At 41.7% G+C, this 27,468-nt stretch overlaps 3 protein-coding genes across 4 annotated transcripts in view; all 3 read right to left on the bottom strand.

Moving 5' to 3' along the window:
- wdr18 (WD repeat domain 18) overlaps positions 1–17,072 on the bottom strand; it is a 32,372-nt gene extending 15,300 nt beyond the window's left edge. Inside the window, exons 1-6 of the mRNA XM_047037055.1 lie at positions 16,820–17,072; positions 16,398–16,508; positions 16,081–16,214; positions 12,592–12,733; positions 7,057–7,200; positions 47–111 (exon numbers count right to left, since the gene is read on the bottom strand). Coding sequence (XP_046893011.1) covers positions 47–111; positions 7,057–7,200; positions 12,592–12,733; positions 16,081–16,214; positions 16,398–16,508; positions 16,820–17,029 — 806 coding nt within the window. The 5' untranslated portion in view covers positions 17,030–17,072. The remainder of the gene's footprint in view (positions 1–46; positions 112–7,056; positions 7,201–12,591; positions 12,734–16,080; positions 16,215–16,397; positions 16,509–16,819) is intronic.
- Positions 17,073–17,221: 149 nt separating this feature from the next.
- On the bottom strand, positions 17,222–22,881 carry LOC124478687 (PWWP domain-containing DNA repair factor 3A-like). Of its 2 annotated transcripts, XM_047037053.1 has the most exons (16): positions 22,831–22,881; positions 22,159–22,257; positions 21,999–22,069; positions 21,845–21,915; positions 20,405–20,907; positions 20,231–20,273; positions 19,940–20,104; positions 19,766–19,830; positions 19,564–19,649; positions 19,215–19,275; positions 18,926–19,001; positions 18,608–18,658; positions 18,124–18,488; positions 17,796–17,996; positions 17,574–17,662; positions 17,222–17,474 (listed from the first exon to the last, which is right to left on the bottom strand). In XM_047037053.1, exons 2-16 carry the CDS (start codon positions 22,213–22,215, stop codon positions 17,399–17,401), a joined length of 1,980 nt encoding a protein of 659 aa, XP_046893009.1. In that variant the 5' UTR covers positions 22,216–22,257; positions 22,831–22,881; the 3' UTR covers positions 17,222–17,398. The 2 variants fall into 2 exon arrangements, with proteins under 2 accessions (XP_046893009.1, XP_046893010.1); XM_047037054.1 differs by lacking the exons at positions 21,845–21,915; positions 21,999–22,069 and having other exon boundaries at positions 17,228–17,474.
- A 334-nt stretch (positions 22,882–23,215) lies between these two features.
- si:ch211-1a19.3 lies at positions 23,216–26,976 on the bottom strand. The gene is made up of 5 exons (XM_047036933.1): positions 26,418–26,976; positions 25,484–25,580; positions 24,175–24,328; positions 23,929–24,053; positions 23,216–23,751 (listed from the first exon to the last, which is right to left on the bottom strand). Coding segments are annotated over exons 1-5 (702 nt in total). The 5' UTR covers positions 26,742–26,976; the 3' UTR covers positions 23,216–23,749.
- Positions 26,977–27,468: the final 492 nt, after the last annotated feature.

The following is a 27,468-nucleotide window of genomic DNA, read 5'->3' as shown; positions in this document are numbered from 1 at the left end:
CCAGTCTCTGCATAGCCTGTCCTTGCCCCCTTGAAGAGACACCTACCTGTGTCCTTTGAAAACTTGGTTTCCCTCGTTGTCGGACTGGAAGGTCTTATCCCGAGTCAGGCCCTGAAGATCAGAGGGAAACGAAAATTGATATACACACACACACGTCACAGTTTCGACCAAAATACTAAAGTTGGAGAATAAATTGTTCTTTTCTTTTTAGCCAAATAGAATTCACTTGCATCTCAGGTAGACATTTACCTCCCTCTCCTGCCATTAAGTTGCTCCATTTTTGGCCCCCATTTGGCTGCTAAATGGTTTGATCGATTGACTTAATTGCATTAATGAAGGAATAGGTTGCGTCAGATAGGCATTGGGTAGTGGGGGGGGGGCTGGACACCACTGGATTTGACTATGACCGACTCAAATCATTACATTACGTCTACTCTGCTAGCTTTCATGGCACTCAATTAAACATGACAAGTGGACTTAAAAGGGAACGACTGCTGGCCAGAGCCCCACTTATTCATTTATTCTGTCTGTTTGTGTACATGCTTGGAATTGACTGGAATACATCTGCAGAAATGACCATATTACTTTCAAGAATGGGGCATTCATCCTCTCTAATTCCACTAGATTAACACCAACAGTAGATTAAGTTAAACACTAAAAGGGGGTGAAAAACAGTAATTACTCTAATCCACTCAGAAGGAATGTAATATATATAAATATGCAAGCCTTTTAAACTGCTCAAAATCTAGTGCACAAATCTATAACATCTATTACTCCATTACTAGCGATACTAAGTATTTAGTATTTAACCAATGTATACATATATATACACATGTATATATATATATAAATATTAACATACTTACATATATATATACAGTGCCCTCCAAAAGTATTGGAACAGTGAGGCCAATTCCTTTATTTTTGCTGTAGACTGAAAACATTTGGGCTTGACATCAAACGATGAATGTGAAACCAGAGATCAACGTTTCAGCTTTTATTTCCAGGTATTTACATCAGGATCTGATGCACAAATTAGAAAATATCACCTTTTTGTTCGAACCCACCCATTTGTCACGTGAGCAAAAGTATTGGAACATATGACTGACAGGTGTGTTTTGTTGCCCAGGTGTGTCCTATTACATACATTATTCAATCAATAAATACCACTGAATGTCTACACTCAGGTTCAGATTGGGTAAGATAGGTTTTGTCTATGCAGACTGTATTCAGAGGTAAAAACAACATGAAAACCGGAGCGCTGTCTTTGGGTGAAAAACAAGCAATTGTGAGTCTTAGAGAAGATGGAAAATCAATCAGAGCCATTGCAGAAACATTGGCCATAGCCAGTACAACCATTTGGAATGTCCTGAAGAAGAAGAAAACTACTGGTGTACTAAGTAACAGACGTCGAACAGGTAGACCAAGGAAAACATCAGCAGTTGATGACAGAAACATTGTGAGAGCTGTAAAGAAAGACCCTAAAACAACTGTTAGTGAGATCAGCAACAACCTCCAGATGGCAGGAGTGAAGGTATCACTATCTACTGTTCGCAGAAGACTTCATGAACAAAAGTACAAGGGCTACACCAGAAGATGCAAACCACTCATTAGCAAGAAGAATAGGAAGGCCAGGCTGGAATTTGCCAAAAAGTACAGAGATGAACCTCAAAAATTCTGGGACAAAGTTTTATGGACTGATGAGACAAAGATTAACTTTTACCAAAGTGATGGAAAGGCTAAAGTTTGGAGAAAGAAAGGAACTGCTCATGATCCCAAACACACAAGCTCATCTGTGAAACACGGTGGAGGTAATGTCATGGCTTGGGCTTGCATGGCTTCTTCTAGGACGGGCTCATTAATCTTCATTGAGGATGTAACACATGATGGCAGCAGCAAAATGAACTCGGAAGTCTACAGAAACATTTTGTCTGCCAATTTAAGGAAAGATGCAACCAAACTGATTGGCAGAGCCTTCATCATGCAGCAAGATAACGACCCAAAACACACTGCCAAAACAACAAAGGAGTTTATCAGGGGCAAGAAATGGAAGGTATTAGACTGGCCAAGTCAATCTCCAGACTTAAACCCTATAGAGCATGCATTTTACCTGCTTAAGAGGAGACTGAAGGGAGGAACCCCACAAAACAAACAACAACTGAAAGAGGCTGCAGTGAAAGCCTGGGAAAGCATCAAAAAGGAAGAATGCAAAAGTTTGGTGACGTCAATGGGTCACAGACTTGCTGCAGTTATTGAAAGCAAAGGATTTGCAACTAAATATTAAGTCTTATTCACTTAAATATGTTTTAAGTATATCTGTTCCAATACTTTTGCTCACATGACAAATGGGTGGATTCAAACAAAATGTGATATTTTCTTAGTTGTGCATCAGATCCTGATGTAAATACCTGGAAATAAAAGCTGAAACGTTGATCTCTGGTCTCACGTTCATTATTTGATGTCAAGCCCAAATGTTTTCAGTCTACAGCAAAAATAAAGGAATTCGCCTCACTGTTCCAATACTTTTGGAGGGCACTGTATATATATATATATTGTAAAAAAGTATTGGAAAGACGAAATGTATTTAAACAAAATACAGAACAACAGAGCACCCGTTCAGATGTAGCCTTTATCTCCCCAACTGGTGGAGTTAAAGACTGCCATGCATTGACACACTCATCACATCGTCCGTTCTGCCCAGGGGATCAAATGGCTATGGCCGGGTAAGAAATCCGCTTTATTTAACACCAATCCATGGACACTTTAGGCTGTCTAGGAAATGAACAAGGCTCTCCATTTGGGTAAACAGCACTATTACGGGAGCAGGAAAAGTCCTGCTGGAAAAACCAACAATATTTTTTGAAAGCCTTCATGTAGAGCTGGCAGAAAGATGACAGAATGCTTAACTTAATATATAAGCTACAACGTGACGAGAAAAAAAAACATTATTGTACTAATACAGAAACTTAAGCTTACTAACAGGGTTTATGCAGGGTTCAAACAACATCAAAATGTAACTTCTGTGGTCTAGGAAACAAAAGACATTCTTTTATGAACTTGTCAAGAGTGCTGAGAGTGGCAGATCTTGCTGCATTGGAGAACTCTATATACCAGCTCCAGCTAGGTATCCTCTCTGTCCACAGTGCGACAACATTTTAGACCATCACAGGAATCCAAAATGTCCACATATTCCCAAAGGCAAGTGCTAGCTTTAAGGCCTGATGACCCAAAGCAATCCTAGTATACTTCTGTCAACTCACGACTCAACAAGTCCCGAAGACAAGTCGTTTGAGCGAGAAAAAGGGCCAACATCTTTATCACAGCTCATGAGCTTATGGGATTAAACCAACAAACGAAAAAAGGAAAGGGAAGTGAGAAACTATGCATCAAAATGCAAATCTTTCCGGAAGGAAAACAACATGATATCCATTCTCAATCACAAAAACGGAAAGAATGACTTTCAGATTAACTGGAATCCCTTTAGAGTGAATGACAGAGAGCGCGGCATAATAAGATAGATCATTATACCACGAGCGCTCGGGGCGACCAGGGGGGAGGATGGAGCGTTTGAGCTTAAAAAGCAAGGCCTAAATAAAATGCTGAAATGTAACCACACTGACGATATCTTTAATCCTAGCCAAGGTAGCGTAGGTGTGCTGCAGAATACAGAGAGTATTTAACTGAATTCCTACGTTTTAATTGCAAACACGTTTTTCTTCTTTATTAAAATAATCAATTGTACTTTCAACTTACACCTGAGGCTCTAAAAGCAGGCTTCTCTCCAATTACCTTAATTACTATCCAATTGATCCTCAGGAGGATAGCTTACCTAAATAATTAAGTTCAAGCAGACGGCTGTTAGAAATCAAAGTCAATTGAGCAGCGCTTGAGCAAGTCTTGAACTGGTCAGTTCCGTATCAATAATTGCTGCCAGCCAGACAACTTCAATATGAATCCATTAGATGATTTGCGTTCAATCTTTCATCGAATGTTTCATCTATGATTTAGCAGCCATTCTTCAGGATGTCAAACCCATTCCATTCCAGTCAAAGCTGACAAGGTAAAGATAACATGCCTGAATAAAGACCAGTGGTAAAACAACCACGAGAGATTGAGTTGGACCTTTCACGGACCCCTCTAACCCCTCCAGAGTTTCACACTGTCTGGTGACTCTTACTGCTGTAGCCCAAAGGACTATTTACTTTTCATGTCAAGTACAGCATTCAATTTAACAATAAAAAAATCTGTCCCGTTTCTTTTCCTGCTTCGTGAAAACCCCTGCTACATTACGGGCGTTGTCACATTAGTAGGAAAGCACACACAGCAAAAACTCGACATCTGAGTGTGATCATCTATAAACCTAGCTGGACTTGTTTCGAGTTGGCTTATCCCGTGACTTGATTTTAAGGAAATTACACAATATTTTAAGAAATCTTAGCAAGTGACATTTTCTTACTGCACTGGCACTCATTTTATACAGTATTTTTGCAGCACTTTCACTTTTCATCATGTCAAGTATAGCATTCAATGTAATAAATCTGTCCTGGTTTTTCCCATCCCCTGCTACCTAGAACCCAGGGCGTCTTCACATTAGTGGGAAAGTAGACTTAAGACCTACAGGCCCAACGTGGTAAGTGAGAGAACTAATTAGTCAGACCCTGCTAGACAGTGACAATTTGACTCTACACTACACTCTAACCCCTTCAGGAGGGGGGAAACCAGCTGTAAAGATGTTCTACGAGCATGCCACCCCAGTGCCACCAGTTGTGGTATGAAGGGGAAAAGGCGGGCGGGGGCATGACAAACTAATGTGAAAAGGCGGGCGGGGGCATGACAAACTAATGTGATGCTGCATATGGAAGTGTAATAGAGGAAATGTAATGCGATGGATCATGGATACATGACATGCAAATGGGGTGAGAGTTCCAGAGTCGTTCAGCAGTTTCTAAGCCTTATCAGGAGAGGAGGAAGGCATGATGCCTCTATCGTGATGTGGGTGCCATGGGGAGGGGGGGGATCAGTCATGCCTGTTGACTCATTTGGGTTCCCAGTTTTGATGCTGCTGCAAGGGGCCAGGGTGAGCGAAAGGACATTTTAAAAGAGGATTAAGTTGTTCTGTAATGGAAACGAATGAAAGTGTTTTTTTTTTCTACCAAACTATTGTTTTAGTGGTGTTACCCGAAGTACATAAAGTTTACTGGACAAAAGAAAGAAGGTAGCTGGAACCCTTTGAGTCGTGTTCAGGCAACCTTGATAATGTGGCAAACGTTGAAGAGCCTCTAAGATTTTATTACATTTCATTAACCGGAGGTGGGTGTGAGCAATGAATGCTCAGGACGACCCGTGCTGATTTACATCAATAACACATCAAAACATGCTAGATCATTAGGGTTCCTCCGTCAGGAGGACCCTATTGTAATTTCACTTACATTTGCCTCCACAACTTTCTTGCCAAATGCTTGAGGAGGATTCCTCTCACTGCAGTGCTTCTAAAGTGCTTCTCAAAGCAATAGACTAGTCACTAGACCATAGTGACGAAGACAATGATTTCATAGAAAAACAATTTGTTTTTGTTTTTTTACAGTTATTGGCTATTCCCCTCCCCAGCGTCTGAAGAAGCTGTGCTCAGTAGACACAAACAAAATGGCAGCATCAAGAATGATGGGTGGGATTACAGTAAGAGGGTAAAGTTTATCACTCAACTATCCTCGCAGTTTGGTTTCCTTAAGAGTGTATTCTGACTCCACCATTTTCACTTATCCCTAAATATTTAAAGTGTTTGCCAACAAACTTTGTAAACTAAATAAGTCAGCTCTGAAAGAAGTACATCAAGGAGCTTTCTGTTCCTTATAGAGACATTTACATTTATTCATTTAGCAGACGCTTTTATCCAAAGCGACTTCCAAGAGAACTTTACAAAGTGCATAGGTCACTGATAATAACAACAAGATAGCCCCACAGCATTGCGGGTAGTCAAAAAGAAGAAGTACATATTGTGAACAACCAAAAAATAGTGCTAAAGGGAAGAAACCATAAGAGCATGTAGTTAAACAAGTTAAAATTACACAACATTAATCTCTAAGTGCAGGTGTACCTGTAGGAAAGCAATAAAAATAGGATTAACTAAAGACGTCACAAGAGACCCTCTTGTGAAATAAATATGATATTTCAAGACACTAACAAGACACAAAAAATAACTAGGAATTTTCCAATTGACCTTGGGACTTCACATAAAAGAAGAAGTAGGGTTAACTTTAAACAGGTGATGGATTATTTGACCTTCTTGATGCACATTCCTGTTACTCAACTGTTCTGACCTCAAGGGGATTTTCTTTGTGCTTTTGTGTGAAAAAAAACTAAACACAGATGTTATTGTATAAAGCAATAAGTTAACTTAATGTTTGTTGGAGGTTTCTTACATTTTTCAGATTTTGTTCTAAAGGACTTTATTAATATGCACTGCTGGTTGTGACGCCAAGCGTTATGACTGCAAAAGAATGACACATGAATACAAAAATCCTTAGAGCCAACTGTCCTGAATGTATGCCACATAATGTATATCAAAAGGTAAGGCTTGATGAGTGATCTATCAGCCTGGCAGGACAGCTGCTTATGTTATTTTCCCCTTGGTCCTTACAACTACCCACAACTAGCAAAACACAAGCAGGTAAACAAGTACAAAAAAGCACTCTAAAATCATGTATAATACATTAAATGAAATGCATTGTTACAGCTACATTATGTGTGCTTTCAGAGTAAACCTTAATGAGACATGAAATGAAGTGTCAGGTGAATTTTAAAGATATGTGAACAGGCCTTGTTTAAAAAGCCCTCTGCAATAAATCGTAACTGTCAACCCTATGTATACAGAATAAACGACTTGTTACAACAACAATTATAGGACGTAATAGAATACTACCTGTAAAGATGACAAAGTAATATTTCGAAAATAAGTGAACAGTCATCTTTAAACATCAGCATTAAAGGGCCATTCATCAGTCGAGGTTCAGGGATAAATGTCCAGGCTAAGGTTTGCAGACAGAACACAAGACTTACCTGGCTGCACAGGGACACTTGAAATATGTTGCCGTCACTGCCGCCAGAGAAGAGGCAGTACTCGCAGGGGTCAAAGGTGACTGACATGATGCCCACATCAAACAGGACAGACAGGAGCAACTCGCCCGATGACAGCTCCCAGAGCTAGAGGAAGAGAGAGAGAGAGATTATCCTCTCATTGGTAAACGTCTAGGTATGAAGAGTGACCAAATCCAGACCATATCAAGTTTCATGTTTCAAGTTAATTAATGAGAAAGCGAGGTAAAAAAAAAGAAGAAGAAAAGTAACAGCGAGGTGCGTGTCAGCGTAGCACACGCCACAACGAAGATCATGACCCTGTCTGTCTTTAAGAGGTGGGCTGTTTCATACCTCAAGGCTCGAAAATCCATTTCAGTCTGCAGAACCTCTGCACATTTCTGTTCCAGACTCAACTTAATGACATAGATAGATCAAATCATTTAGTGGTTATGACACCGAACATTTTTTTGCCAAGATCTAGATGGTCATTCATCAAACCCCAAGCTAATTCATTACTACAGCTTGTGGAGAACAGGGAGGGGGGGGGGGAAGCTGAGGTAACAGATTTTTGGATTGTAAAGTACTTGGAAAAAGTAGGCTTGGTGACTTGAGGCACGTTTTGTATAAGGAATGCTTTTTCGGTGATTTACCCCACAGCAGAAAAACAATTATAACAAAGCCCTGGATAGAGGGTTGTTTAAATATAATATAAATTATGTTATATTATGATTATATTATGATGTTCTTAAGTATTAGACAACCAACCATAACATCCTGTTGACTCGACCATATGCAGCAACTAATAAAATGTGTGTTTCCACAGAATACCTCTATCACATTGACTCGTGATGATTCAACTTTCATTAGGTGGAAAGGAGGGTTTACACATTCTGTCATAGGGTTGGAAAGCTATGGAAAGCCTCTCCTCCTTGCTAATAAGCTCTGTTCTCCTGCGTGACCTCCACTTCTCCTTTGGCCAACGATCCAACTCCCTGTCCTCGACAGGGAAGGAGATATTTATCAGAAGAGACTGACAGCCTGTAATCCATAGAGAAGCTGATGATATTGAACATGATGACATGAAGAGCTGACCAATTTGATCTAGAAGGAACAGGAATCATATTTAGCAAAGACAAAAGAAGAGTACTTCGGGGCAAAATTAGGGCAAATAAAAAAGGGAACTTTTTGGCCACGGCACAAAATAATAACGCAGTGCATTAATTTTGCACATGCAACGAAACTTGTTTAATAAAAGCAGGCCTTGCCACGAGAGGATTGTTTGACCTTTGATCTTTTAGTAATTAAAATATCCTCTCACCACAGCCACCTTCTTTATGTACAATCATACAAACTCAAGACCAACTATATAGAATTTAACAACATACAAACATATTAACTTCACGATAGCACACAGTTTTCTTCCTTGTTTCATATCTAACAAATATGCAATGTGAATCACTCCAAATAATAAATGTATGAACATTAGGCCCCCCCCCCCCCCCCCCCCAAAAAAAAGAATGAATATAGCCGGCATATTGGCAATAAGTACTGAAGACAGTGCACTGCTCATTCCGCTGTGATGGTGCTAAGATACCATTTTCAATATGAAAGGGGACGGACACTACCCCCGCTTGTCAATTAAATACAAACCCACTGGGAGGAAAAGCTGAGTCATAATGATCAAAGCCCCACTTGGGCCATTTATGAAACTTTGATGATATCTGTATCCTATTGTAACAAATCATTTCCTGTCCTCCATGTTCCTCTCCCAATGTAGGCTTTCGAAAATGTCGAAAATAAATCATTCTTTCAGGGCTAGAAGCTCTTTATACTTCTGTACAGTGGAGAGCATTTACCCATTCCATTTATGATTACACCAGACTGTCTTAATCAATATTTAACAACTTCAATAAGCCGATTCCCTTTAAACTAAATGTAAACAAGGTACTGGATTGCTTATGTACATCAAGCCATCCAATACCCCTTCCACATCCAGCAGAAACATCCAAAGAGTGTTCACTGTGTTGTCTGGCAATTTGATATGAATGTCAAGTACTTTATTAAGATAACATAAGAATGAAGCATTAAATAAGAAGACAATGAAGCATTGAAGAAGAAGACGTTCATTAGAGCTGACTCCATGCACAATTCATGGACAGGGACATTGTTCAAAAGATTGCTCCTGCCCTGAGCAGGTGTCTAATGTTGTTCACGGATCATTTGCAACGCGACTCTTAAGAGATGAAACGAGACAAGACCATGATCTATCGCCCATTGATCCATGCGCATTACAATCCCATCTCAGAGGAATACTTGTGTCTCCTGCCGGTCCTTCAGCATGAACAAGAAGGACTAAGGTTTTTACTGGTAGAAAAACAGAAGACATGGAACATAGTCTACACACTACAAAATGATCATCACCTGTGCTTAACTTCTGTCAACAAAGCAGCTTAATACATAGACAGTTCATGTGCAGGCTAAGCAGGCATTAAATAAGAATCCCCAGCCTGGTTGACTGTAGGTAAGCACGGTGACGGGGGATGTTTTGAACTCACTCAACTGACCTCGACAGACTGAATTGTTGCTCTGTTTTCCAAGAGTTGTGTCAGCCGCCAGCAAGATGGCGTTCTATCTATAACGAATCGATAAGGAGCGCTGGCCAAAAGAAAGTCTTGGAGCGATTTCATCACGGAGCTGCTGGTAGCCGTCAGCCAGTCACCGCAGCAAGTCAAAAAGCTAATCAGAGCGTTGAGGCCTCGCATGAGAGCAGTGTGGAGACACACACTCCTCTCTTTCAAAACACACCTCTCTCCTCTCTCCCTCACTCTCTCCCTCAGTCTCTCCCTCAGTCTCTCACTGAGTCTCTCACTCTGGTACTCCCTTTTTCTCTCTCTGTCTCAGGAGGTGGAAGTAGAGGGCAAGGGAAAGAGGGAGAGAGAGAGAGAAAGAGACAGACATCAAACACAGAGCATGAGGGCTTATTCTGTTCACACCACTTGCCTTCATCGCTTAATTAATATTTGCATTCACAGCAGGCGTGCATGCCTGTACCTCAAGGGCCAGAGGGAAAAGGGTTTGGAGGGAACATTCACACTGAAGAGAAAGATCAGAAAAATAATGATTGAATAGAAGGAAACCTGAGGACGCTCTTAAAACATTCCAGGAGGCAGAAGGGTGAGCCGCCTAGGATAAGGAGGCTGGACGCAAGGGAACCAAATGATTTTGAATATGTAGAATCAACGCGTGGAAAACGTCATGTTATGATGGCTGTCAACTCTTAATGCTCAAAACTTTGATATCGACTTGTGACGGGAATATTTGGAGGCGGAGTAGACGATGCGATCTGATCACGGCATGTTCGGACGAGAAGTCAAACAAGCCGACACTCTGGTCACCATGGCTGCATTTACAATAAGTCATCTCTCACTAGCACCACCTCTGACCTCTTCAAAACTAGTCTGCAAAATCCAGTTCCTCCTCTCCCAGCCTTACGCCACCCTCTCCCCAGGCCCCCCCCCCCCCCCCCCCCCCGAGGAGGCCGCAGGTTGTTAGAGACTACAAACGGCATTGACGCTGACATTGAGCTCCCTCACGTCAAGGGACTCCCCTATCCCACACCTCACTCCGCCATTGGCTCCTGACTCGTCAGCCCATCAAATTTGGTCACGCCCTCATTCCCGAAAAAGTCAATTTCCACAAAAACAAACGTCGCAGGGAACAGCCCTTGGATCAGTCATGCCTGCTGTTGTCATTTAACAGGCCTGATTACCTCATTACAAATCCTATCAACACAGAGTCAATGACAGAGAGCATGAAAGTTCCGCGGAAGGCTCTTTGACGTGATGGATTGATGAAACACTCACTCTCTCTCATGGAATACCTTGTCTCATAGCCTCTAAAGGCTTGTCAAACTTTATGGCTGTTGGACATTCATGACTACTTATAAACGTTATTGTTAAATCACCCTTGTCGTCTCCACGGGAACGGTTGGCCTCGTACCTCACATGGGAAATGTTTGTCACGGACCTAGAAGCGAATAACATAGCAACGCGTGGTCCCCTGTTTTTACTGAAGAAATAGGTGTGCACATTGCACAAGACTAAAGGTAAAGGACTCACTGGTGGAAAAGTTGGTTGTCAAACTTGAGGCGCTGTCAAACGTTGGTATTGTGAAGGCTGTGGAACTTTCCGGTGGTTCCTGTTTCTTACTGTGCCCCTCGACACAACCCGGCACAGCCTCCACACACAGCTAAACATTCTTTACAGCCGGTTGGCAGGGTATTGATTGCATCACACAGTGAATAAAATGGAAGAGAAATGCAAGATAAGGCTACAAGCCCGTGACCGGCTGGCTTCATGCTAGAATTACCTTCCCTCTCTTCCTTGTGGAAAGAAAACAAAGCGAGTTCACATCACCGACGTTTGCATTTAGACCAGACGTTGTACTGTGGGGCTTCCAAATGCCAGGATCATACAGTGTGCCTAAACCCAGACAACATTTTAGGTGCTGACTTTTACACACACACACACACACAGATATAACAACTTGATTTGTGTATTCATGGCACAATAAATGGTTACCGGACATGTTGAAGTAAAAAAAGAAAAAAAAAAGGTATTTTACCTATTCAATTATAAGATACAGTTAAACCGCTAACTGACGGCCGTTCATCCCAGAGGTTCATCGATCCACATGAGGACGCTCCTCTCAATCTAGTCCGAGTGGACTGGCTCCCCACCCAGGGCAAACAGCTGCAACACTTTGCATAACCAGGAGAACTGATTATTTGTAATCCAATTTCGTTTGAGAGGCATCGACTGCTCCGGGGTCACCTTCCATTACCCTCCGAATGAGATTGTGATGTACGTACGCATTCCATTTAGGAAGCTCCTTGGCCACTTTCATATTTAAAATATCATTAAAGGTCTGTTCAATGTTTGACAGGGGAAGTGAAAACGAATAAAACTTGTGGTAAATAGTCAAACTCACGAGTAAAACTTGTGTCATTAATTGTCCACGTAATTAAAAGGATGCTTAACAATGCATTAGGGTTTTGCTTGTTGGATTGATGAATTTCTAAGTTTCAAACTTAATACCCTGTGGTGTAGCTTATTAGGTATTCGTGTATTATTTTTTGTGTTTTCTGGCAATTTCTGTCATAAGCTGACACATCTGCTGCGATAAGATGGTTTGTAAACAAATATACTTGTAGTTTTTATGCCTACAAGGTTGATTTCTAGAGTACCGTACATGAGACTTTCAATCAAAATGGAGAATATTTTATAATACAGTTCTGACAGGTCGAGGATCTGTCTCGACAGTTTGTTGACACAAAGATCTGGCAGATGTCTGTCTACAACAGTGATGTTATTAAAATGCTCATCCATTTTCATCAGCCCATATATACGACATGTATACAATACCATTCCGCATCCCAGACCCATAAAATCCATAAAGATGACTCCAAACTGCTTTTTGGAGTTGTAACTATTTCAAGTTTCAAACTAGAACGCTCACCTTGACGGTCTGATCCAGGGACGCCGTGGCGACGCGAGCCTGAGGTCCCATGAGGCCGCAGTGGATGTCTGTGATGGGCAGGGAGTGACGGGTGAGGACGTGGCGAGGCTCCGGGGTGTGGGACTGGTCCAGCTGCACCACGCTGGCAACACAACACCAGAGGACTTACAGTTACTGAACAGTTATTAGCAGCAGCATTGCTAGTCATTAGCATTAGTAATGCAACTGTATTGTGCACACACCGAAACGATTGCATCGTTCGGTTAAATGATGACATTCTCTCCTGTTTATTTGCGCTCTGGCTTCCACAGGCATACAGGAGTTTCAATACGACGATGTGTTCCTGGATTGTGGCAGGGAGAGCATTTGGGCTGAAAAATGCAATTAAAGCCTCCACAGCACACACAGTCTAGCTCAGGGCTTTCACTGGTTCTGGCATGTACCAGGCCACAACCTGCCAGGAACAGGAGGGTAGGGGGAGAAAGAAAGAAAGAAAGAGAGATGCGGGGGGGGAAGAAGCTGTATCAGGTAGAAGAATCCAAGGGACAGAAGGAGAAAGGTGGGGGGAGGGGGGCTTGCGTTGATGAAAGAAGAGGGGACCCAGGCCCCATTCTGTCAGCGTGGTGGCGGGAAACACCGGAGCCCTGGCAAGATCTCAGGGGCAACCTGTCTGTGGAAACATCTGCGACATACAGCACTGATGCACAGGGACCCGCCAGCGCATGGCCCGCAGTCCTGGCATGTGCAGAGACACAGAGTGGGGGTGGAGGGGATGGGAGTCGGCGGGGGGGGGGGGGGGGGGGGGGGGGGAGAGGCTGTGGCTTTGAGGGAGATATCGAACAAACTTGTATTTCTCCTCACAGACTTCCAGCTGGTTTCCATCGTTTTTTTTGTGCCAATTTGTTTGCTCATAATTTAGCTCAGCATACAGCTACTGTAGACGATTCGAGCCACGCTCATTCATTCACCCTAGGAAGTGGTCGATGAAAGCCACTTAATATTGATGCGTGGACCAAGGCAGGCCATCCTTCACAGGTGAAAGGTGCATTACCCAAAGCAGGCTGGTGGCTGTTTAAACATTCTTCTGGCGGCACCCGAAGCACTTTACTTTTCATGCTACGTTGCGCTCCGCTGTGTCCCTTGAGGAATGGAAGGTCAAAGCCAGTGAAACAACTTTTTGGACTTCCCAATTGAACCGTATTCCCTATTGACCCTTCCCTAGTCAAACTTTTTTGGCTTTCCAAAAGTGACTGATCTAGGCCTTTGTTTTGGACTTTTTAATTCAATGTGCTTAGCTGTCTCATTCCAGTCTTTCATTGATTTCTTGAAATTAAAAATTAAAAAGGCACCGTTACCCAAAAGAACAAAGGCGGTCCATCAATACTAAGTAAAGAAAATGTGTTTGCGTGTTACCACAGTGAACTGCCTCCATGTGCAAACATGGTCACCAAGCAGAGACTGCTGAACGAGGCCTACCCAAGAGAAAGGGATTTGCAACGGCCCACCACGAAGACGTCTCCACATCGCCTCCCACCCATTCGACGTGTAGAATTAGAAATACACTGCATTATTCAGCACGGATTCATGTACTTCCCAGTATTCCTTTCAATGTATTATTAGTCAAGGACTGTGTCCTTTTTGGAGATCTGAACCAACCTCTCTCATCAAAAGGACATTAAAAAATCATAAAGGACTTGTTTAACATTCAGGTCCATGCCATAACAAAGAGTTTCAGGTGACCAGGTGAAGGACTGACTGAAGTAGTCAAGGGACCTCGAGCTCACTTTCAATACATGAACAGGATCTAGGCTGTCCAGGGGGGTATTCTTATGCATAAGTACCGTAACAGAGCAGACCTCATATCAATGAAGCCCTGACAATCACATTATTTTGCACTTGTGAAGGAATTTCAAGAGTTAATAATATAGAAAGATTTCAAACAGCGTTCAGTACTCTACTGCAATGTAGAGTAGCTTACTCCAAAAGGGGGAAATCGGCTTAGTTGTGGAATAAAGCCGTTTGAAACTACAGTAGCACAGAAGAAAAAAAAGGCATTCATTGCAAGGCTCCAAGTCACAGATTGCGACTAAACCATACCAATCATGAATTTGAAGTAAAAAAACAAGAAGAACACCTTCCCAGGCCTCAAGCCACTGAAAACTGGGATGAGATCAATCAGTTACACGGATGTTACAAAATTCAGGTGTGCAATTCAGGTGTGCTCAAAAAAATAAATAATTACATAACACCCTTTAATGCCTAATGATTTTGTCTACTGTATAATTTGCTATCAAAGACACAGGTATGTAACAGACAGATGTGTGAATGCAGAAAACATTTCCAAATTAACCCCAGACCGATACTGTAAGACCCTACCCCTCATCAGGCTGTTTTTCACCTGATATAACGTGTACCCCCTCCCCTAACATGCAAAGGGTCTGTCCTGCCATCCTGTGTGTTATTTTCTGTGTTCTTTTTGGTCACAATGAACAACCTGATATAATCTGGAGATGTCTGCTCTTTTCTAGCAAATGTTACAGAGGGGATACAAGCTTATATCAGGCCGTTTTTTCACCTGATATAAAGTGTATACCCTCCCCTAACATGCAAAGGGTCTGTCCTGTCATCATGTGTGTTATTTTCTGTGTTCTTTTGGTCACAATGAACAATAAGGGTGGGGGGGAATCGATTTGCATTTGAATCGCGATTCAGTCTTCTATTTACTTACTAAACTCATCAAAAAAGGTTTTGATGCATTGGGATTATTTTCACTAAACAGGAATCTAATGTAAGCATATATTAAATCGAAATTTGATTCATTAAATTTTTTATCGAATCATGACCCCAAGAATCTATTTGAATCGAACCGTGAGGTACCAAAAGATTCCCACCCCTAGTAACCACACGGTAAAGGGAATAGTGCCCAGAGGAAAAAAGGCATCCTTAACTGAAACCGGTCTACCGGTCTGTGGTTGCCTGAACTTGCAATAGAAGTCTGACACTGCCACCTAGTGGCGTGAAAGGAAAGCAAAACAATTCTCATCACAATTTAATTTCATCCAACTCTTGTGCAAGTCTTTCTCAATCCTGGTCCTTGGGATCCCTTGCCCTACATGTTTTAGACGTTTCACACACCTAATCCAAAAGAATGGTTCATTATCAGGCTTCTGCTGGCTGTTAAATGACAGATCACTGAAAACCATATGCAGTGTGCACATACAGTTCAACGCAAAGCAACCTGGCATTACATAAATCCTGTCCGAAGAATTTCAGTGCCCAGTCTGACCCTGTGTTGTTATATGCATCGGACAATAAAAGACTTGAACTTCTCAGATCTGATAAGCTGTACAATAGTAAATCACCTTACAAACCATTCAGATTAGATGATCCAGTGTCAAGAGACCAAACATACTGTAACAGACTGACGCAGTCAAAAATGCTATATCTTGACTTCTATATGGGGGGTGAGTGAGGGACAGAGGACTGTACCTGGCCAGACTCCACACCAGTGCCAGGTTGTCTTTGCCCCCTGAGATAAAATGGCTACTGTCATCGGTGAACCGCAGACAGGTTAAGTCTTGATAGTGACGGCTCAGGATGGCCAGCAAATTCCCAGTGGACACCTGAAACAGGTAAGCAATCATGAGGCACTTGTAAATGGTCTTATTGGTTTCAAAGGCACACTGACAAATGTACAGTCTGAAAAGTTCTCATGGTCTGCCAGTCTTGGTTCTATGCAATAGGTTAGGGCATTACTTCAGAGATAGACTATAGATGGACGCAGTGAAATACTACGTGCTACTTACCTCCCACAAGTAAATAGCTTCAGCAATCCCAGCAACGAGGTACAATCCATTGGGAGACGCAGTCAGGCAGGTTACAATCCCAGGACACACAATTTTCTGTTGTAACTGATCCTGAGAAAAATAGAAAGACAAATGTATTTTAAGACAAATCATGATGAAGCGGGATAGTTTCTATAGAACTGATTCTGTAGTAAACAAAAAAAGGTTGGCAGTCAATTATTGAATAAAGCACAGCTAACGTTAACTAGCAATCCAGATAACCGGTAGATAAACTATGCAGCAGTTTACCTACCTTGCCAGTTATCTTAGCTAGTGTTTAGATAGGTATGGGCTTGTCACGTTGCAGCATAACTGAGCATCAACCGCTAGGCTACATATGGACCACACGCTGACTAACACGTAGTGAGCTAAAAACACGCTACCTTTCTTTGGATTTCCCACACGTTGATGAAGTTTTTCCCGAGTTGGGCTCCAAGAATATATTCTCCGTTCAGAACAGTCAGGGACCTTGAAGAGCTATTACCACCACGATATGTCAGTAGATTTGTACCGGAATGGAGCTCAAATACTGCACAATTCCAAAGTTGCCCAGCCGAGTCGGCAGTCACAATTATTTCCATAGGCGCTGACATCTTGCTTTAAGAAGCGAGATTGTGCTGCACGCTGGCAACGAAACCCCGTTCTTTACGTCATTTCCCTTCGAGGGATTGTGGATAATGTAGTCCAGAAAGACACGGTAAACGCTTTTATGTGCCAATTGCGTCACATTCAGATTTTCAAACCTTCAAAAAGCGTTGCATTGAACAATCAATACAATGTATTTTGGGAAAATGTAACTTTATTTCCAACGTGGGTTTACAAACGCAAGTCAAAGATGTATTAAGACAACTGCAGAACAATAAATATATCAACCCTTATCATAAATTACAACTGTTTCCTGTCAAATACATTTAAAATAGAACAAAATAAGTTTGCTGCCCAAGAAAAGCAGCCAATACAGGTCACAAGTTATTGTTATCTATGTTGTGCCATTTCTTCATCTGCTTAGCAATCATGAAGTCAAACTCTTTCCGTTCTCTGAAGAGATAAAAAAAATGGTTCCCAGTAAATTTAAACCAAATTTAACAACGGCACAGAGAATGTTTCAGATACTGAAGGTCTCTAAATGCCACTTACCTTTCACTGACAAAAGGCCACTGCATGTACTTATCTTCTGCTTTTTTGACAGATATACCTTCAACCACAGAGATTCCATGGATGACTGCCTGAAAATAAGATTTTCATAGACAAATACGCATTTTCATTTCTCATATAAAAATATGATGAACCCCTAGCGACTAACACACAATTTAACTGCCATCTCCCTCACGACAATAACACTTAACAGCATCCAGTCACCTCTGGTAAGAGAACATCCAAAATGAAGTGGATCTTCTCCAACTCTGATAAACAAGGAGATGCTTTCTCCAGAACATCCTTCAGGTAGTAGAAGATCTGGTCCAGTTGCTCGTCATCCTCAATGTAGGTTTTAACAACTTTGCGACTGCGTCGTTTGTAGGCCTGAAGCCACTTAGATAACACACTGCCACTGATGACGCCCTGTTGAAAAGATGGGGATAAAACTATTTTTTGAAAGAATCATGAATGGCATAGGTAATCTACATCTTTGTCTTTTTGTAGACTGGTTTTTCAACTCTTGAAACATTGATTTTGATATCTCACTCACCTGAAGGTGCCCCTCCAAACCCCGCTCTCTGACAATGAAGTGCACCATTTTCTCATTATTGCAGTTGTGAGCGGCCTTACAACTGTTTAGTTCCGGGTCAGGGGGGTGTACTGCCTGGTCAGGGGCGTGTACTTCCTGGTCAGGAGGGTGTACTGCCTGGTCAGGGGCATGTACTTCCTGGTCAGGGGAGTGTACTTCCTGGTCAGGGGAGTGTACTTCCTGGTCAGGGGAGTGTACTTCCTGGTCAGGGGAGTGTACGTCCTGGGTACAGGGGCTGCTAATGTTCTGATGCTCAACTGGTGACTTGTGGTCCTTCAAAATGTTCTTGTTGGGTGAGCTCAGATAAAGCCTCCTCAATGGAATGCCTCTTGGACAGAGTAGAATGAAAATTACTTTCATACAAGAACTTCACCTCTAAGACTATGAAGTGTTATGAATAAATTAAATTATATCTGTCATGGAAGAACAGGCCTTTTGAACTTACTGATGTCATCTGTAATATACTCTACCAGGGAACCAGAAAACGAACCACAGCCTATGAAGGATGACCCAGATATGCATGTCACCCAATGAGCAATACAATTTAGTAGATTAGTGCAGATGAAAACAAGGTGTCACCCTAAATAGGTCTTACTTACACATGGCAGTTTAGAGTGTTTAAGAATCTCTTTTTGCTACAATATGAAATACTAAGATACTTCAAGTATAAAGTATTTTGATGTCATTTGAACCAGAAACAACTACCACATTGCAAAGACAGACCCAGGAGGGCTACCTAGTGAGGCTGAGGCTGTTTTCTTACCGATGCGTATCTTATAGTCCCGAATAAGTTCAAGACAGTGGTCAATGGCAGTACCATACCTGTCCCTGGCTTTGTCCTGTAAGACAGGCAACCACAACATTTGCATAGCCGTCTCCCAATTTCATATGCCTTTGAATCACCCAAGGTAAACATAATGTGTATTTTGTGCCTTTTCTAATTGAGTGAATCTTAAGCTATTGGTGATTTGCAGTTCTGCTTAAGGAATTGTCAAAATCCATGCATATTTTGGAGAGGTAAAATAACGTCATGTTTTAGGTAAGTCTCTTACCACCAACTCAGCAGTTTCCTCAGCATCAAAAGGTTTTAGGTTTCTTAAGGTGACCTTGATTCTAAGAAGACACAGGGAATTAGACATCATACATTTTCTAAGCATCAACAACTGGTCACTATAGTTACCTTAACTGTACATGTTTTTTCATAGAAATTTCATTGTTAAACTAGGATATTTATTTACCCCATTTCATATTCATGAACATTCGTGTTTTTTTATCATGTGTTTATGCCATAAATATGGTTATGGTAATTCAAAAACTATATATAATGCATTTTTCATATTACCCTGTTGGCCATATAGCTATGCAGCAACACAAAAAGAAATGCAAAATGTCAACCTTTACCCATTTAGAGTTCTTCTCTTTTGGAAAATGAATTCATCAATGAACACAACACCTGCTTTCTTTTCCTTGCGGTAAAGACAGTTGACCTACCAATGGGGAAAAAAAATGCAGAAAGATTATCACACTCACTGTTGCTCTATAATTGTTTCGGAATGGTTGCTTCAAATAAGTACAACCAAAAGTTACATGGAAGGGAAAATACCATGGCTGGCCAGTAGGGGAATCCTCTCACTTTACACCAGACACACACGCCCTTTGTGAGAGCCCCTAAGGGAAGGAAATAAATGAGTCAGACACACAGACAGACAAACACACACTTTCTTACAACTTAACAAATTGTAAAATGACCTTACATAACCTTAATGTATATACTCACGTTCCTCCATTTGCATGCAGAACCTGGGGAGATCTTCCTCTGTCTCCTCGTCGTGGTCTTGGCTGTCGGCTGGGACTGTCTGCCCTTGCAGCTCTTTCAGAGGGAGGGACTGTGGCGGGGTGACGGTCAGCTCACTGGAAGTGTCGAACAATGACGTGACCACACCTGTGCAATGACACCAAACAACAGCACAGGCGATTTTACTCAACTTACAGCACGGTTTGATGGTGGTACTACAGGTTTTACTACATGGTAGTAAAACCTCTAACGAACAATTGTCCCATCGCTTACCTTTATTTCCCTTGCTGCATGGTATGGCTTCAGGCTTTGATTCCTAAGGAGGAAACGCAAAAGAGGTGCAATTAAAAACAGTCAAATGAAAGACAAATAAGGATGTGTGATTTTAGCTCCAAAAAACATTTACTCCATCAGCAGCAACTCGTTGTTGGGCTTTCAATGTACTACCTGAGGATCCGCCAGGCTAAATGTCAGGCCTTGCCTCGAGCAAGCCCTTGAGATGGGCCTGCAATGGCCCACGAAGCTCTCAGGAGAGGAGTTGTTTTGTCTGGTTCGCTGTGGAGCATTGTGGTGGATGAGACTGGTTTCTTCCTTCGAACACTGCAACAAGCTGGTACTTGGAGTTTGTGAGGTCTGTCTTCTTAAAGCAGATCGACACTTCCTAACCACCTTGGAGCTTGAAAGTTTTTGGTTTGGGCTGGTATCCCCTGTCGCTTGTTGGGGTGGGCCTTGCTTGTCATGCTCGTCTGCATCTGTTGTCTTCACATTCGTCCGGCCAATACCTTTCGCTCCATCGAGCGTCACCCGTCGGTCACGTCGAACTTCTGCCATGCTTGGGTATTCTGGCAGGGAAGACGTTGGGATCTCTTGACACATTTCGAATCCCAACCGCAACGCTTTGCGGTGTTTCAACTCTCTCATTGTGTCCGTTGGTCTGGAAGTCGATTTAACTGTGAAACAAAGATGTGTTTTTTTTTTTTTTTGTGGTGTCCTTCACAAACCACTATTGTGGTGAAGAATTATCCACATGACCACATGTAGAGAGGTCGTCAAAGACAATACCTTTTGTGTTATTTTGGTTTAGTGTTGTATTCACATGAGAACACTGTTTCATAAGTGTCTGCTCTTATCTGGTTCTGCAATGTTGCGAGTGGATCTGGATTGTATCCAACAGCATCCATTATTGCAGTAAGTAACTATGTGGCACTTGATGAATTAGGTCATTTATTTTTCTTATTTTTTCTTTCTCCGTATCAGAGAGTCTGCCATAGTCCCAGTACCACCAACTATGGCAGTTGGCATACTTAGCTGGCTGTAACTGCTTCTACAAGTGTATGATGGCATAGCTTGCCTAAAATATTATTCAGTATTTGTAAAAACTCTGTTTAAGAGAAACAAAACAGGTCACAATGACCAGCCAGAAACAAGGAAACAAACTCTACAGATGGTGTGTTGATGATACAAGGAGGAAGACTTGGATAGTGTCCATATCTAAATAGGAAATCAACCACATTACGTCCACAGATCCACTTCAAACGGCTGTCTGCCTGTGTGACAAGATAAGTCTATGATAAGCGGAAAACGCTAGCCTTGAACTCGATTTGTTCACTTAATTACTTGAATGAAAGACTCCAACACAACATACAAAGCCCAAATATAAATGTAGGCATCCTGTATGCGTGTTACTACAGACTTAAGTAGTGTACAGTATGGAACACATGTACAAACATAACATCTCAGTTTGTAATCATAGCCCGTTTTAAACCTCAAAAGTTAAAAAAAAAAATATCACTGCGGCAGCTTTAACCTGTCTTCGTGCCAGTTAAATGGAATGGGTAGGAATTGTGTCGTGCTCGACAGCGCAGTATTAGTGCAATCAAAACTCACGCAAACGGGCAGAAATGTGCTCTATACGTTGCAGAGTCATCGGTAGCGTTTTCTTCTCGTGCACCCACACTCTGCAATTAAATGACATGCCTTAGGTTTGCTCAAATGTTCATTCTATATATACCATATTGTTGATATAATTTATAATTTATACCTGGGACCTTCACCGAGAAGTTCAACTTCAACATCATTCCTATGCTTTGATTTTACTGATCTCCTCAAAACCTGAACATACATGTAGATAAGTAGATACAATAAGTGAACTGATAACTTGAAAACCACAGAGTAAGCGTATGGTAGTGCTTGCATATTACCTTGGCCGGCCATTGTTTGCCTTTCCAATTGAATAGTATATATTCTGATGACTCCATCGAATGGCATGAATTAACTCGTCAACAGCTAGGGTCTTTAACCTGCCAGAGGAGATGTTAACATTTTAGCCTTGTCGGACTCTACAATTCAGTTAGCCTACAAGTCAGCTCGCTACCCCAGTTTCTGACCTAAGAATGTATCTTCTGTAGCTACGCCATTAGCAGTATCTGTTCAACAGGCAAAACATAGCAAAAAGCCTACTGTATCCACATCTTATTCAAGGTATCTGACATTAATAAATACCTCCAATCACCAATTAATTCTCCACCCACCATTACTATCAAGCTATAGCAACTAGTATAAAAACTATAGTAACTCTGTCACGTTACATTTCACCAAATAAATAACTTTTCGACATTAAAGAAACAATTAATTTACAGACACTTGTGTAATGATACTGCAAGAAGACAATAAACCTACTGTGGTGTTTTGACAACAAACCAAAAACCTCGTAGCCTACGAGTATTTAGGTCGCGGCTTCAGTTGCCTTCGCGACTTCATAAAAATACATGTGGTATTTAATTCCACAAGGCCAGCGTGATTTTTATTACCAGCGTGGTATTTATTTACATGTAAGTCATAACAGTCTTAACTTTGATATGATGCAAACCTACCTGTGGTTTACAACTTCAGTCACCCGCCAAGTGCTTTGTGTTTGCGCGTGCGCATTACACATCAACGAGATCTCGGCGAGTACAATATGAAACCGTGGGCAAAGGTAACACGAGGACAGGGGAAATGGTGTCTGCACCACAAACTCTGCTCTAATTTCATGCTGATTTTCAGACCCTTTGCAGTTTCCATACTCCACCCTTTTCACTGCTCTTTACCCATGTAATTGATATAGTAAGAGATATAATATGAGAACAGTTGGACATTTTTAATGCAGCCAGCCTAGTCGTGTGGTCTTTCTCGGTGGTCAGAGTAAACCTTATCTAATTTATGTAAAATGTACTTTAGTCCATAGCCAGTTGGACAAAATGAAAGTCTGAGGCCTCATTGACAGACAAAGAATTGGACACACTTTATTCAACTGTTTGAAACTAACTTTGCATTGTGACACTATATGGTAATGTTTTAGATTTGCTGTAACTGATGGTCAAAGTGGGCAGGCATACTTATTCATAAGTTCATTCCAAACACATACAAATAAATACAGGAATATTGCTAGCTAGAGAATGTTTGAAGTGTTTCACATAAAAAATTAAAACAAAAAAATATAAAGCACAAGAAAACCTTTGTTGCGGGTACATCATTTGTCAAATGATAGGCATATCAAGCAAAAAGGTGATGGCTAACTAGCACAACTCAAAAGATAAGTCCGTGAACAGCCCATTTTGGTATCCTTAGCTTGATGTTTGTAAAGAGGAAAGTATAGCATCACATAGCCTACAGATCCAATCATCTGTTTACCAACAGTATTTTTTACAGCAGTGAATTTGTCCATGAAATTGTGTTCTTCAAGTCCACCCATGGACTACTTCATGGTATCCTGAAGGACAGTGTTCCACTTTTACATGACTTGAATAGCGTTCCTGAAAACATCGAAAATACAGTTATTAAATAAAAGTCTGTCATTATGTGTTTCTGTTACAAAGTATGGTACAGTCTCACAAATATTTACAGATTTACAAATGATTTGTGTCTAAAGACTGAGCTAGAGGAGAGCTGAACATCCAAGATTGGCTCTGTGTTCTAAACAACATACTCACATGTTATCAAATGCAGACAAGTGCAAAGAACCACCGCTAGGGCAAGAATGCTCGTCCTTGGTGTGACACAACCATCATCTGCATACTCGGAGTGTTCTCCATTGGCCTCCTTTCTACATTTCAGCCTGTGGACCGCGACAAAGAAAAGATACAGGATAAACACTCCTGTCGTATAAACTAGTCAGGTTTGTTTATCTGATCCACACCAGTCACCCATCTGCTCTTGTAATCTATGATGATACTCACAGCTGCTTCTGTATGTACAGTTTGCTAGATTCACAGGCCTTGGTCTGGCTCTCTGCAGCCAGCTTCTGGCTCTCCGCAGCAGAGTTCAGCGCCTGGCATGACGTCATCTGGTGGGACGCCTGGGTCAAGTTCTCCTGCAGGTTCTCAATGTTGTCTGAAATTGCATCAAGACCAGATTAATATACATTGTGATATGCTTTTGTGAACTTTAATTGTTCAATTGTTTAACTGTTGTTTTTGCAGTCATGCTCATTTTTGTTTTTTTATGTGCCCTTACAGCAATATCTTTACAACTATCTTTAAGATGCTTTTTATCTGTGAAATTACTTATAGGGTTAGTTAAAGTTAGATGAACCACTGTCTGTGAAAAACAGTTTACAGTGTCAGTGTTTTTTGGGGGGTGGTCGGCCTGTTATTTATGTTTTGATGTTCAAAAGACAGTTCAGGCAATCCATTAGAAGATAGTCTTTGATCTAAAATAGGGTAACATAGAATATTTGGATTATGGCATTCACTTATAAGGCAATATCTGGCCCTGTGAATACTTATCAGAGTATGTTGTGAGCAGGACTCAATGACGTCACTACAACTATTTTGGGAACTGGCTGGCAGTAGAGGGGTTTCACTCACATATTAGCCTGTTTTTTCCATAAGAAAAATGCTGGCTATCCTGTTGTCGTAGGACCTTCCCAGCACAGGCAACTACATTTTTCCAAATCAAGTATGTGTTTGTACAAGCACATTTGTGCTTGATTTTTATCAAATACAGCCACCTTCAACACAATGTAATTTCCGTTTATCGTTTTTTGTTTGGGAATTCATCACTTCCTTTGCTTATTCCAAGTCAGGAAATCTCTTAGAAATGTCCCTCTACTAGACTGCACATGTAGTCACTCTCGCACACATGTTGCATTAATTATGACATATTATAATATTCTAATTGTAATTCAGATAAAACTAGAGCACAAACCAACACTATACTCCACTACCTGATTCCTCTAACCCCCACTTTTTCATCAAGCTTAAAATGGTAAACTAAAGTAACTTTTCACTGACCAACCAAGATTGAAAATTTTACATAATTCCTAATTAGTCTTCCTCTCAAAAAATGTATTTTCATTTTACTGACTTTTCTGAGGTGCAATAACTAACCAATCATGTTTGTTTATTTACTCTGACTCAGCGGTCTCCATGGTTACAGGGGAAAATGTAGCTAAGAATATCATGGCAGAGAGAGTGCTCCTTTCATGGTAGCCAGTACCAGAGGCAAAAATCCCATACCCAGCCACTGTGACAACAATTTTCCTACCTTTGTGTAGCTTGATTACATCAGTAAGGTTCGCCTCCATTTCTTTATGCTTCTCAATTTCATTCTCCAAGACTGTGATGTTCAAGTTCAAGTTTACCTGAAAAGACAATGTCATCATTGAGCGATTTCTCAACACAATCAAAGTGGCTGATGGGACACTGGCAATATCATGCTTATGTCTGCTATCACATATTTGTAATTGTGACTGAAAGCAGATCTGTCTGCCTGAGATATGGCTGTAGGAACTGTGTTAAAAAACATTCCTTTGACCCAGGGATGGATTTTTTTAACTATACAGAAGAACACTTACCTGTATATAACGAGATATAGTACCACATAAGAAGATAGATTTTACTGACAGAATTGGTGTGGACATGTAAGACAATAACCTTTGTATTTAGAACAGAGTGCATGTGCTGCAATGGGCCTTATCGTCTGTCTCCAGGAAGACTCAAGCTTGACCTCCTACCCACTCCATGAGAGGAACGACTGCTTTGAATTTGATTGCAATTTCCAAGGTATTTGCATAACTGACTGCACTAAATTCATTCTATCCATTGTGCCTGTGCGTGTTATGTAAAGGTGAGATGTGGCTTTTACATCACTGGCCTTTACTCTTAATTCCGCTATCAATCAAAACAAAAACAAATCATTTGATAAATCTGCTTGTGTATTGGTCATGGCTTGTTTAGTTGATAAACAACTGTGTTGGGTTTTTCTTCCTTAGAAAAATATAAAACTACGAGGTGAATAGTAAAAGTCTTTGGCATGTAGATCTCTGTGAGAAGGAGGGAGGCAAGTACAAGCAGGGAGAGAGGGATGACTGTGGCCACAGGAAGGAGAGAGTGAGTCAGTTCAGACCTCAAGACTACGGGAGCAAGGGAGAAAGGAGGGCAGAAGAGGGGGGCGGCAGAAAATCAAGGCAAACACTCACGTTCTCCAAACGACAATCATCCAGGGACGTGTTGGTATTACCCAGACGTTCCAGGAGACGGTCTATCTCTTGGCGCTGCCTGGTCAGATTCGCCCTGCTCTCTTCCACCATCTCCTCCAGTGCTACCTTGTTCTTTTCAAACACCACCTTGGCCCCCTCCAGCTCCACAGTCACCTTCTGCAGTCTGGCCTGGCACTCCTTGATGTTCTTCATGTCCGGTGTGGTGGCCCACACCACGATGATGATGAGGGAGATGACAGACCAGAGGGCCAGTAAGGCAATGATGATATTGCGGGTAGTCTGAGACGACTTGGAGTTTCCCATGGCGACGGTAGTGGTAGGTAGGTACACCGTGGAGTTGATGGAGGTGATGATGATTACAGTGATTGTAAAAAATAATAAAAATAAATCCTTGGTTTAATGCCAGTTGATTTAGTCTCTTTCTTTCTGAGTTTCGTTAATCCTTTTAGTAACAAGTGTGCCTGTCTTTGGGAGGCCAAGGTTTACAGAGTGAGTGCTCTGTTAGTTGCTGTTAGAAATGAACTTCCCCCAACGGTCTCCGCTGGTTTGGGGCAGGAAAGGGGTGTGGCCCTGCCAGTGGTTGAGTGAGGACAGCAAACCTGTTACTCTCTCCACAAAAACTCCCTCCCTTCCACCCTCCCCACCACACCCTTACTATCCTCTCCTTCGTGCCCTGGGGCAGGGGGGCAGGGGGGGCCTAGAGGAAATTACGAAGAACTTTATGAAGATAGAAGTTGTTCTCACACATAAACACACACACACACACCTTTTCTTGGAAAATGAAAGTTAAAGCAGCAGAATTCTTCCTTAGGATGCTGTGTCAAGGGGTTGGAGTTTCCCTAAAAGACTGCTTGTAGTTTCTGTTTCCATTTCTGGGTCTAAGAGCATCCTGGCAGGCCTCCCAGCTCAACATACTGCAGAGCTGGCCTCGAACGCCAGCTCTTGCAGGGGGAGGACGAGTTCCCGCAGCTTGCCTGATTCCGCAGCCATCTCTTTAGTTTAAACACTTGCACAAGTGCTGTAGCAACGT

Source organism: Hypomesus transpacificus, chromosome 16 (assembly GCF_021917145.1).
Source record: "Hypomesus transpacificus isolate Combined female chromosome 16, fHypTra1, whole genome shotgun sequence".
NCBI classification, from domain to species: domain Eukaryota; kingdom Metazoa; phylum Chordata; class Actinopteri; order Osmeriformes; family Osmeridae; genus Hypomesus; species Hypomesus transpacificus.
Note: the sequence above shows the minus strand (reverse complement) of the source record. Positions and strands in the feature narration are given on the sequence as shown.